The 13,066-nt window shown below is 32.2% G+C and overlaps 1 protein-coding gene and 1 long non-coding RNA gene across 7 annotated transcripts in view; one reads left to right on the top strand and one right to left on the bottom strand.

Moving 5' to 3' along the window:
• Positions 1-5,445, top strand: part of CNTN5 (contactin 5) — a 1,356,013-nt gene extending 1,350,568 nt beyond the window's left edge. For 4 of the 5 annotated variants that reach the window (XM_067038231.1, XM_067038232.1, XM_059070228.2 and 1 more), the window contains 2 exons: positions 182-350; positions 4,569-5,001. In XM_067038231.1, coding sequence (XP_066894332.1) covers positions 182-350; positions 4,569-4,672 — 273 coding nt within the window. In that variant the 3' untranslated portion in view covers positions 4,673-5,001. Of the gene's footprint in view, positions 1-181; positions 351-4,568 lie in introns of all 5 variants that reach the window. The other variant, XM_067038233.1, reaches the window with a different exon arrangement.
• Positions 5,446-7,522: 2,077 nt separating this feature from the next.
• LOC136794497 (uncharacterized) overlaps positions 7,523-13,066 on the bottom strand; it is a 226,922-nt gene continuing 221,378 nt past the window's right edge. Inside the window, exon 8 of one of the 2 annotated variants that reach the window (XR_010841366.1) lies at positions 7,523-9,272. This is a non-coding gene — a long non-coding RNA (uncharacterized lncRNA). The remainder of the gene's footprint in view (positions 9,273-13,066) is intronic. The other variant, XR_010841367.1, reaches the window with a different exon arrangement.

The raw sequence follows: 13,066 nt of genomic DNA, 5'->3' as shown, positions 1-13,066 counted from the left end.
ACCATAGCCCCTTATGTATACTTCCATTGCTGCATATAACACATACATTGCATTTGCTTACATATCTGTCTAAGCTGTAAGCTCCTACCTAGCTCAGAATGTGACATAGAGAAGGCAGTCAATAAACATTTGAAATCCTTGATTGAATATTAAATGTTTAAACATCTGATATTATTCCCAGGTATTTTATAGGCAAGAGGGTCACAGCAACAGTCAAATTATTGAAACACAGAAACCTCAAGCAGTAGTCCCACTCCCTGATGCTGGAGTCTATATTATTGAAGTTCGAGCATACAGTGAAGGAGGGGATGGAACCGCTAGCTCCCAAATCAGGGTCTCATCATATTCAGGTAAGTTTTGACACAATAGGCTTAACTTGATAACCACTAACAATATTAAGATGGTGTAAAACTCATCAAAATTAACACGATGGATTGCATGGTTCAGAGACTTTGAAGTTTCTCTTATTTTACTCTGATTTGCTATATGATCCTCCAATTAATACAAACCATGGCAGCCCACTCACAACTGTGGAATTTCTACAAATCTAGAAAAGAGTTAACATTTTCATTAAAATATCTTTATTTGTGAAATTCCCCTGGCTATCCTGATCTCAAGTAGTGTCTTGCTGGTCATTTGTTCATTTCAATATTGCTTTTAACCAGTATTGCACTAATTTAATATATTATACCTATTTCTCTATTGTCATGATTGTCTTTATCATTAGATAATGGAAAGTGAGGGACAGGAAAGTTTAAAGGAATGCTTTTTAAATTAAAATTTGATTGTGTTTATGGATTGTAAAATAAATTATAAATTTCATTGAATATCTTTGTTTTGGGTTTTTTTCTTTTTCTAGCTTTATTGAAATATAGTTGAGATATAGCATTGTATAAGTTTAAGGTGTACAACAGTTGATTTGATACACTTGTATATTGCAAATATATATACACAGATTTATTGCAAAAATATAGCTAATACCTCCATCACATCATATAACTGTTATTTATTTTTTGTAGTGAGAACATTTTAAATCTACATTCTTAACAACTTTCAAGTATATATTACAGTTTTATTAATTACAATCACAATGCTATATATTAGATCTCTAGAACTTATTTGAGCATTATTGTTATTATTAGCAATATTAATAATTTCTAGCTTTGACTGAGCCTTTGCTATATGTCAGGGATGGTCATAAGTGCTTTACATACATCATCTTATTTAATCCTCTTAACAATCTATGAGGTAGGTTGCAATATTCTTGTTTTACAGAGAAAATTTAAGTAACTTGCCTAAGATCACACTATTACTAAGTGGAAGAACCAGGATTCAACCCCACTGCCATCGTTATTACACCAGCAAGAGAAAACTGATTAAAGGAAGGGAGATTTTTACAAATTCAGAAGAAAGTAGTCATTTCATTGAGGTAGTCAAAAAAGAAAGGAAAAGATTTCATTAAACAAATGTCTCATTGAGAAAATATTGGGCAATTTTTATTAAGGCCTTTTATAAAAAGGTTTAATGTACATTTAATTAATAGGTAATTATGAATACTATTTATTGAGCAATCATTCTCAAGCAGAAGTATCAACCTAAAGGGAAGTATCCAATGATATTCTGTAGAACTCTGAATGTGGCTTTATTATATTCAGTGTATTGCTCAACTTAGGTTAAGACCAGAGGCATTTCTTATGAATTTTTTTTGATGCCACAAAGTGAGATAGAAGGAAAACATAGTGGAGAAAATAATAAGATAGACTGAAACTTTGAGGAAAAGCTGTTGCCATAATACTTGGTAAGTAAATTCTTGCATAAAAATATAAGATGAAATAAAGGACATTATTGGGACAATTGATAAATTTGAATAATGTCTGTAAATTAGATAATATTATATCAACATTAATTTCCTGTTTTTAAAAATTGTACTGTGGTATACAAGAAAATGTCTTATTTTTAGGTTCTGCACATTAAACTATTTAGGGGTAAAGGTACATCATGTCTTCAACTTACTTTCAAATGGTTCAGGAAATAAACATATGTATTTATAGAGAGAATAATAGAGCAAGAAGATAAAATATAAACATTTAAGGAATCTGAATGAAGTCTTTATTTTATTCTCACTACCTTTTGTGCATCTAAAATTATTTCAAAATGAACATTTAAAAATAAAAATCACACGATACAGAAAAATCTGGCTTTTTCAGAAATTCAGGTGAAAAGATCTGAGAACTTAAATACATTGTGGCCACACAAAAATTTAATACACTTTATGATTTATTTATAAAATTATAGTTTTAAGAGCAAGAAAGGTAATAATGTCTCTACACAGATTCATTCACAATTGAAATGTTCAGATTTTCAAGAGCACACTGAAGAACTAAAGATTATTTCTGAAAAGTGAAAAAGATGACAACTCTCTGCTTGCTTGATAAGTCTTACATTTCTAATAACAACAATACAAAGAGCATTTACTGAGCTCTGCTCATGTTCTTTGCGTTTTACTAGGTGTTTTCTCTATGTCATTTTATTTTTTTCTCCTAGCAAACTTATAAGTTAAGTATTTTATTATTTTCTGGCTCTCCAAGGTTCCTTTCAAATGTAACACAGATTCTAAAGTATCATACAAATAATATCAGCCCCAAGATTGAAAGTACTTACAAACATCTTGATTCTCCCATTTATATTTTAATTAACTTGTAACTTCTATTCCATAAAAAAAAAATTATCAACTATTATGTTTTAGTTAATAATACTTTGCCCAGCACAACCCATTTCCTGAATTTTAATGTAGTGAAATCTCATGGTATTTTCTTAGACCGATAAAACATGAGCAACGATTGATTTCATTCTTATCTTTTTCCAAAAATCAAAAGCCTAAGAAGTTGAATGACCTGCTCTGCTCAAGTAAAATAGTTAGTTTTATATCTGGGACTAGAACTTAGTCCAATGTTTGTTGTTGTTTGTATTTTGTTCTGTTTTGTTTTCCTATGCTGAAATAGCATATTTTTATTTTGTGGATTCTATGTGGAATTTGAGATATAGACCCTACTTAGCATTATTAAAGTGAAGGGTTTTTTGTAAAAATGTCATGTAAGTTGACTTAACAAGGATGCAGCCACTCTCAAATAAACAGAAAGAATGTTTTCACAGTCATTTATTAAGCATGCACATACCAGTCCAGTGAGGCTTTGTCATCATGCCTTTCTTATAGCTCACATGTGGCCATGCACTTCACAATGACCCCATTTTGTACAAGTTGAAATATATGTAAAACTCGCCAATATGTTGAATAATAGGTTTTATTAGTGCCTTAGCTGTAACAGTTTTCAAAGGAAAGAAGATTTGCTGCTTTTAGAGTGTGTATATGTTTAGTTTACCAAACAAAACTTTCTTCAGCTCTTAAAGAATCATCTGAAAAATAATTTATACTCTATCCTGTAACAAAAATCACACCCAGAATCTGGTTACACTCAGTCTAGTCAGAGAGGATAAGGTGACAGAAGGATAATTCCAAAAATCAGTTCATACATTTTATTATTAGTCTATCATGGTTTTAATCAAGGCCAATCATTGTTGTAATAGAGACTACATATAAGAGCATCTCTTTCCACTAATTCCTAGCTCAATGACTTTAAACACGTTTCTATAATCTTTTTAATCCCTGGTACTATCTGCAACACCAGGATAAATAATAGCACTTACTGCATAGGAATGTTGTGAGGATCAAATTAAATAACTTGTATGAAGGGCTTTGTTCAGTACTTGGCATATAGTAAGCATTCATTAAATATCAATCATGATGATGATACTTCCAAAGACCTCTGACTTGAAGAACCATTCCTGAAGTTAGGTCTAAGGGTCGTACTTAGTTTGTGAATTTATGGAGCTATCAAAACTACTTCAGACTAATACATTCAAATCAGTGAGTTTAATCAAACAACCACCCTAATACATTAACTGCATACAATGTTTTTGTCTCAAGAAGGAAGAACTTCTCCTTGGTAGAGGTAAGATTAATGAAAGATGCCTCTTCTTTACCAATTTTGGCATAAGAATCTATAGTTTAAGATTGCTCAATTGAATCAGTCAAATCAATCAAGGACCCATAAGTAAATTAAATAAATTAATATTTTATTATTAAATTTAAAAATTTACTTAAAAATAAATTATGAATTCTTGTTGCCACAAACTTGCTAATTATTTTTACTCCATTTCCTGAACTATGTACTATAGAAATTATTTTATTTTCATATCTGGAATTTGGGATATTTTCCATCAGTGCATCATGTTGAAAATTATACTGAATCTCCTGATTAGGTGTATTTGTTCAACATGACACAGCCTTTTTAAAACAGTATTCCATATACACTTCTGCCCTCCATATACCTTTTGAGAACCCCAGACAACATCTATGAAGCATCTGTGTTTCAAAAGCACAAGGAACACTCTCATCAGAAAGAGGATTGATGTTGCATTCATTTGTCTTAACATATCTAAAACAACTCTTTTCTAGCTCAGGCAAAACCAAAATAATTTTGTCCATATAATGCTTCTCTTTTCCACAGGTGGGAAAATCACTAGTGCTCAGTCAACCCTCCACACTCTTTCCACGTCCTCATCATCAGTAACATTGCTTTTGGCATTGATGATTCCTTCAACCTCTTGGTGAAAACTACAGACTTAATTTGCTTTTCTTTGCTTTAGCTTGATAAAAACAGTGAATAGAGTGTAATGTAAGTGGAGACCCAGGACCTTGAGATAAACGTTAAAAACTTGGAACTACACAAGTTGCACTTAAAGGAAGTTGGGGGGACTATTACTTATCCGTCAGGTTTCTCTTTGGTTTTTGTAAATGGAGAGGACAGTTATTGGTCCAAGAAAAATATGCAGATTGTATGTAATAAATTTTTGTAAGCAAGCAAAGGTAATTTCTGTCAAATGTATTCTTTACTTTTTTAGTATGTTGGAATTTGATTTTATATCTGATGACCCTGAGTGTGTGCCATCCATTTGTTAAGCAAGTGGTCTCTAGCAGATCTGTTTCAAACACAAATACAAAACTGAGAATGAAAAATTTGCTTAAGACTCCAAGTCTACTGTTTTTCATTTTTCCTTTGGCTGACTATTCCAATTGACAAAGCAGCAGGAGAGATTAAAAAAAAATACTTCAACTGTGTGGTCCATTATAGGATAAGTACAGAAAAGTTTTCTCAGAAAATATTGTATGATTGCATCGTGAAATAGCAAAATTTGTCAATATGCTATTCTATATGCATCCCTAGAGCAAGTTATTAGGATAGGGAATAAGCCATTTACATTAGTGCAAGGTAAATAGAAAGTGAGTCCCAATGAACTGAAGTGCTATTGTTTTTCATCAAGTACTATGTTATCTAGCTGCAAATATAGTAAATGTTTATTTTTAATAACAAAATATAAAGTCACAAAAAATATATATATGATCACTAAAACTGCAGATACTGACATGCTGCCAAGGGTGCTAACTTGAAAATGAAATGAATATGGGACAGAGCTTCCCCATTTCCCCACCCACTGCTACAAAAGGTGTTGAATTAGGCCCAAGGTTTTCTTCTAACTTCAAATAATTTTAAGGACAATGAAAATCTGTTCTGCAAGTAATTTTGCCTAAAATTACTGGTTTTGCATAAAATTACTGATTAAAATGGTTCAAGCATAAAAAATGTTGACTTTTTAAAAGAGTTCCATGCATCACATGCCATTAATAAAATCTTACCAACTATTAAAATAAAGAGGACCTCTTGGATAAATTGATTTTTTAAAAAATTAAGCAGTGTGTGGAAACATGGCCTCAGTACAGTGGCTCAGCTAGTCCATCTAGCTATACACTGCTGAGGAGGTAATAATACCCATTTGCTCTTTGAGGACTCAACTTGAACCTAAGTGATCCTTAGATAGTTGTTGGAAAGTGAGGTGAAAGTTTTCCATGTGATGATATTTTACAGATATTCTAACCAGTATGAAAATGTGCCAGAGTTCACATTAGACCCAAGAAGATGCCTGAAGGGATAGTTATTGCAAAGTCATATGTCAAAAAATAGCCTGGAGAAACTACCATTTTACAGGAGTTGTTAATATGAGAACAAAAGGTAGATTCTTTTCTTTTCCTTCATAAAATCTAAACCTGTTAATTCTATTCACATCTTTAACAGCAAACAAAATAAAGCAGTATTGAGCTCAAACTGCCAGCTCTAGAGGTTAATCCTTGTAGAACCAGAAGAGAGATTGGAGTTTCTGCTCTGAACACCCTCAGAAATTGGATTCATAGACACAGAACCACTGTTTGTGTTGGTCACTCATCCTCTTTGGGGGGAATTATGCCCAAAACAACCCTAAACAAACAAGAAGTGATTTAGAAGACTATTTTGGTTAATAGATTATTGTAGTAAATTACCACAGATGGTGAATATCAAGGGGGGGATCGAGGGATGGTAACTGTTTTGCAGGCAAAATATGAGTTCCCCCCAAGTATGGTATAGTTTGCAGGACCAGATTATGCGTCTGAAAAAAATGCAGCAAGAATATTAAAGAGTGGGCAATAATTTTTACTTCATATTTGATGAATCAAATCATTTTCTTCATTTTCCATGGTGTTTTATACTAGACTTAATGGACTTTAAGAATTGAATTATTACTAAAACTCATAAAACAAAGCCCAATGAAATATAATGTCAATACATGGCAAATTCAAATTAACCAATATTTGTGACTAGCTGATGGATGGTGTATATCTGACAGAATATCTAAATACAGAATGTCTGATGCATTCTTACAGGAATCAGCGATACGGGATGTTTTTATGCAACATGCACAGAATATGTATTTTGCATCATAAACCTATTAAAAACAGGTTTTAAAATGTTTATGTACTTATGTATTACATACTTGTTACTTTGTAGAAAGCAGAACAGCATTCCTTGTCAAGGTACATTATACTGAGTCAGCTTTTTCTTGGATGGAATAGTAACCACACAGTCTTAAATCACTAAACAGACTGTATATTTATATAACGTCAGTTGAACTCTGGAGACAAAAAGACTCCTCATAATTAAAAATTTCATGAAATTGAATGCCTTGCATACCCAAATGAAGGTACTGTGGACCCCATGTCAAACCGTTAAATATATTGTATGCAGTCTGTATATATACTATATATAATGGTATATACCATGTGGAAGGCACAGTCAGATAATAGTTCTGTGTACTGTTCTTGTAACATTAGATCTTTTTAATAAATAATTCTCTTTTTATTGTCTTTTATCTTCTCTCCTGTCAACTACATGAGTAACATTATTTTATGCAGACCACAATATGCTCATAATTATGGTAATGTTTTCACACTGAAAATATCACTATATTAAGACTGCATGTTATTATCACCTTAGGTTTAAAAATCTTTATAGAGGTCCATGGTAGTTCCAACTTGAAAACTGGAAGCTATGTTAAAGAATAAACCAGCAAAGAAGCAAGTACGAATGAGATAAATTCAGAGTTAAACTCATGTTTATTTATTCTCAAGAAGAATCCATTAAATGAGTTTTGTAAACAGTTTATTAAATACGTACTTCTGCTTTTTCTAAGAGCAGTATATCCCAATCTATACCAGGTACAATTCTCACAGACAGAGGTTTTGTGCCAGCACTTTTGTGTTTCCTTAGTACCATGTATACATCTCTATTATACCAGCAATCACATGATGTTACAATGACTTGTACATAAATGTTTCTTCTCCACTCTCTAGGTTATGAGATCCTCCAAGGGAGACTATATTATGTTCATCTTAGAATTTCTCTCACTGGTGCCGAGCATAATACTTAGCACATATCAAGTGAACAATTGATTGGATTTAATTTCATGTTGGACTTTAAAATTTCCTTTAGAACAGACTTCCAAAAACCAGGGCCATCATCCAAATCACGTGGGACCCTAAAGCTCAGAGTTTGATTCAGTAGTTCAGAGACAATGGAGCTCTTATTTTCAAAATCTTCTCGAACACAAAATGATACAACTCTATTGAAGGGAACTTGGCAATAACTGATAAAATTTTGTATGGATTTACACTTTGACCTAGCAATCCCATGTCAAGGGATATATTCCTAAGGTAGACTATAAAAAATATGCAATTTTAGGTGAATAAATAATGTGCAGAACAGTGAGTATATGCTCCCTTTCATGGAAGAAGTGGGAAAAATACAAACACATATTTGCTAATATTCTCTGAAAGAAATAATGGAAGAATAAACTAAAAACTAATAAAAATTGTTAGTTACTAAGGAAGTGGAGACTTGGATGTAGGAACAAATATGCAAGCAAGCTCTTTCTCAATGTACTTGTTTCATAGTTTTGAGTTTGGAACTATAGAAATGTTTTACATTAATTTAAAAATCAAACAAAAAGGAAAAAACAAAGCAACCTCCAAAAAATAAGAATAAATGGAAAATTAACTATATATCAGTTAGATTATTGAGAAGTTAAATTTTTTCTTTATAGAAGAATTATAACCACAAAGATAAGTATTTTAATTCAGTATTTTGACAGTATGGAACTGTCATGTCCCATGTCATGCCTCTAATTAGACATACATACCAAGGACAAACCACACACACACACACACACATCTTAATCTACATTCATTGGTCTTCTTGTGAGTAATATATTTAGTATAATTGTTTTTGAAATAGCCAGTATGTACATTTAAATGTTAAAATTATTAAAAGAGTATACTTTCAAAATAAAAGAATAGAGATACATACATATATAAAATAAAACCTGTAATCTTTGACTTAGAAATATCAGTATGAATTCATGGTTTATTTAACATTTTTCTTAAAAATGCCTGTTTATTAGCTTTGTTCACTGTAAAGGTTTATAAGAACAATGAACACCTGTAATGGACAAATAATACAAATAATGAATAAACAGTGCACAAATTGTGGTTTCCAAATTCCATTCACCACTAAAAGAAACGTTCTTGGGGAAATAGCTGATTTAAGGTCTCAGTAGGAATATAAAGAATGAGATTGGGACTCCTTATTGTGGTTATAAAGGCTATCATTTAAGTGGAGACTTAATCACATCCCATTAGAAAAGACAGGATAACTTGAGCTCATAAAGAACAATGACAGCAATGAATTGAAACATGTATAATATCTAAAAATTTATTATTTCACATGAATAAACACAAAATCATTAATTTTCTTTGCTGGATACAAGATTCCTCATTCTGGGAATTGCTATAAAATAAAAAAGGGAAGAATTTAAGTATCTATTTTGCCTTTCCTATAGGGACTGTGTTTCAGGACAATCAAATAATTCATGCAGGATAGCTCTACTTTACACAATAATCACAGTTAATAAATGCAAAAGGAGTCATAGAATTAAAAAATAACAAATACTTTACTCAGGCAATGATTATTAGTAGATGTTAAAACCATTAGGAAAAGTGCTGACGAAGAACATTTCAGTAGAAATATCAGTCTGCCATCATCTGAACCCACTGATTTTTACATCATTGAAAGGAAGACACACAGACATTTAGTACATCCTGATATGATAGAATGAGATGTACACAGCACTACATCTTATTTCTTTTAATAGATGAAACTTTTTTCTTAGAAAAAGATATATCATGCTACATTGTTGTGTTCTACTTTGTTTTCCAATATTTATATAACAGTAATAATACTGAGTCATATCTTCATAAAACATATAGTGATTCATAATATGCAAGAATGAATTTTTATATTCAAATACATTAATTGGATCAAAATAAAATTCACTGAATAGCTGGTTATTGCCACTATAAAATTAAACTTCAGTTTTAATAAACAAATTAATTATTACTTATGTTGCCATTTCAACATTATATAATAGAGGAGTAGCAATATCTTCTTGACCTGAATGTTAGAGTATAGTAAAAGAAGTTAGCAACCGAAGTTTTATCAGCATGTGATTCAGCTGTAACATAACACAAGTATTCTGCGATGACCAATTTCCTATTTTTATTGCTTCATCTATTTTCTAATTCTACCTGTGGCCAAACATCTGTGATATCTGCAGCATATTACATCAACGATCTCTGTGACATATTACATATGAACCTCTAAGAAGAACGCATAACTACTTAAAAGGCCATCACTACAATACTTTAGAAATATTCCAATGCTAAACATTATCTGTGTGACAGAAACTGGCTCTCCAAAACCCATTTACTTCTCTCCCCAGGAATACAGCTAAAACTTATTTCCCAGACTCTCTTTAACTTAAGTATGGTCAAACAACTGAGTTTCAGCTAATGGAAAGTAATGGAAGTTATGTGTGCTCTCTAGCAGTATCCTAACTCATACAGCTTAGGTTTTGCTTTCTAGGAATAACATCATTTTGCTGAAGCGTGGATCTTTTCATAATGTAAAGAAAAAAATAAATATTGCTTAAAATTATATTTTAAAATTATCATGATTTCTATGTCAAACGTACCATATGTATCTCTCCTGACTCCCTTGGCCTCATGTACCTCCCAACCCTACGATGCTTGCTCCACCTGAGCTGCCATCCAACTGACTAACTCCCTTCATATCCACTCAGTTCCGCTGCATGGGCCCAACAAACACCTTGACCTAAGGCACCAGGTACTGCCATTTGTTTGCCACTCTCAGAGCTAGGCCAACCAAGCACACCTCTAAGATACTGGTCCCTCTCACAACTCCTGTATGCAGATAAAATATCACAGTGCAGGACATAGAATCTGGCTTCCCAACTAGCTCCTAAAAGTCTCAGATGATGCAGAAAAGAAGTGCAAAACACTAATTCCTAGGAATGAACATTGATCAATGGTAAATAAAAGAAGATGGAGCTACACAGATGTACTTACTCCCTTCTTTTCTCTCTTATGGATGCTCCAAAGCACGATTTTTTTGTAAAGCCTTTATGGAGACTCCCACATGGCCACACAGATGTGTTTGGTAAGGATATGTCTCCAACAGAGCTTAGCGTAAAGCAAAAACCTGAGTAAATATTATCTTACCTTGCTTCCCACTCTTTCCTGCTTCGCTTTCTATTTCCCTTACTCATGCTGCCCTGAGATTGCACCAAAATCTATTTACTAAGGAACCTGAGCTGAGACAGTTTCTATTATCCATTAAAGGGAACCATGGCTGCTTGAAGAAATAGTTGATTTGAGGTTTGGGTCAAAATTTGCACAAAATAAGCCTACATTGTCTAGTAGTTCCAGAAAGCAATGGGGTCATGATAAATGGACACAGGCTCCATCTTGAAAATGTTTCCAGTGGAACATGTTAAATAAATAAGATTTGGAAACACCATTTTGCAACCCCTAGTGAAATATTGATCCAGGCAACATTTATCAATGGATGCTAAAACAAACCCTTACAAGAACTGTTGATGAGGAATCTGACATCGGATAACCAACACATGAACCTAACAATTTATTTTAACATCATTAAATTGGGACAGTCTTTCATTGTTGGCCATTTGATGTGATGTAATATGAAATATACAATGCTTCAATGAAGCTTTCTTGATTTAAAAAAACCCCTGATTCCTGAATGTAATCAACTTCCATATCTAAGTCGGTTGAAAAACACATAAGGAATAGAAAAAATATGTTACATGAGACCATGAAAAAGTAATTAGTCAAATCTGGAATGTTGAACACTCTTGAGGATAATAGTCATGTTTATTTGAGAGATCAATAACATGATGGGAAAGAAGGGAAGGAATGGGCGTTCCTTGTTAAATAAAACTTAAGAAATGTAATAAAATGCAAAGACATTGTTCAAATTATTATCCAAATAAATCATTCATAATAAGTGACATTTGTTTAAAAACTAGAAAAAATGTAATGTGGTCTAGATAGAATATTATATACTATTGATAATTTCTTTAGATATGACAATGTATTGTAGTTATTTTAGACAATTTTTTTGGAAAAAGATATGACATAATATGATGGCAAGGATTTAAATTATTTATTTACTTATTTAAATTGAGATATAGTTGATATATAATATTATGTTAGTTTCATGACATTTGCATACATTATAAAATGATCACCACATTAAGTCTGTCTCATCTGTCCCCCTGCAAAGTTATTAAAATATTGCTGACCATACACCTTATGCTATATATTATAATGCTATGACTTATTTATTGTATAGTTGAGGTTTGTACCACTTCATCCCCTTCACCTATTTCACCCGACCCACAAACTCTCCCTTCTGGCTACCACAAATTTGTTCTCTGCATCTATGAGTCTATTTTTGTTTCATTTTGTTTGCTGGTTTGTTTTGTTTTTATAATTGCATATGTGAGATTGTGTTGTATTTGTCTTTCTTGGTCTGACTTATTTCACTTAGCATAACATCCTCTAGATTTATCCACATTGTCACAAATGGCAACATTTCATTTTTTATGATTGAGTAATATTCCATTGTGTAAATATACTACATCTTCTTTCTCCATTTGTCTATTGATGGACATTTAGGTAGCTTCCATACCTTGGCTATTGTAAACAATGCTGCAATCCACATTAGAGAGCATACATCTTTTAAAATTAGTGGGGTTTTTTATTTTGGGTAAATGTCCAGAAGTAAAGTTAATGAATCATATGGCAGTTCTATTTTTAAATATTTTAGGAACCTCCATACTGTCTTCCATTATGGCTGCACCAACTTATAATCTAACCAACAGCACACAAGTGTTCCCTTTTCTCCACAACCTCACCAATACTTATTACTTGTCATCTTTTAGATGATGTCTATTCTGAAAGGTGTAAGGTGGTGGTACCTCATCGTGGATTTGACTTGTGTTTCCCTCGTGATTAATGTTTAGCATCTTTTTATGTGTCTGTTGGCCATCTGTATATTTTCTTTAGAAAAATGTCTATTCAGATACTCTCTCATTTTTTTTAATCATGCTGTTTGTTCTTTTGATGTTGAGTTGTATGAGTTATTTGTATTTTTTTATATTAACACCTTATCAGATATACTGTTTGCAAATATATTCTCCC

Source organism: Kogia breviceps, chromosome 7 (assembly GCF_026419965.1).
Source record: "Kogia breviceps isolate mKogBre1 chromosome 7, mKogBre1 haplotype 1, whole genome shotgun sequence".
NCBI lineage: Eukaryota > Metazoa > Chordata > Mammalia > Artiodactyla > Physeteridae > Kogia > Kogia breviceps.
Note: the sequence above shows the minus strand (reverse complement) of the source record. Positions and strands in the feature narration are given on the sequence as shown.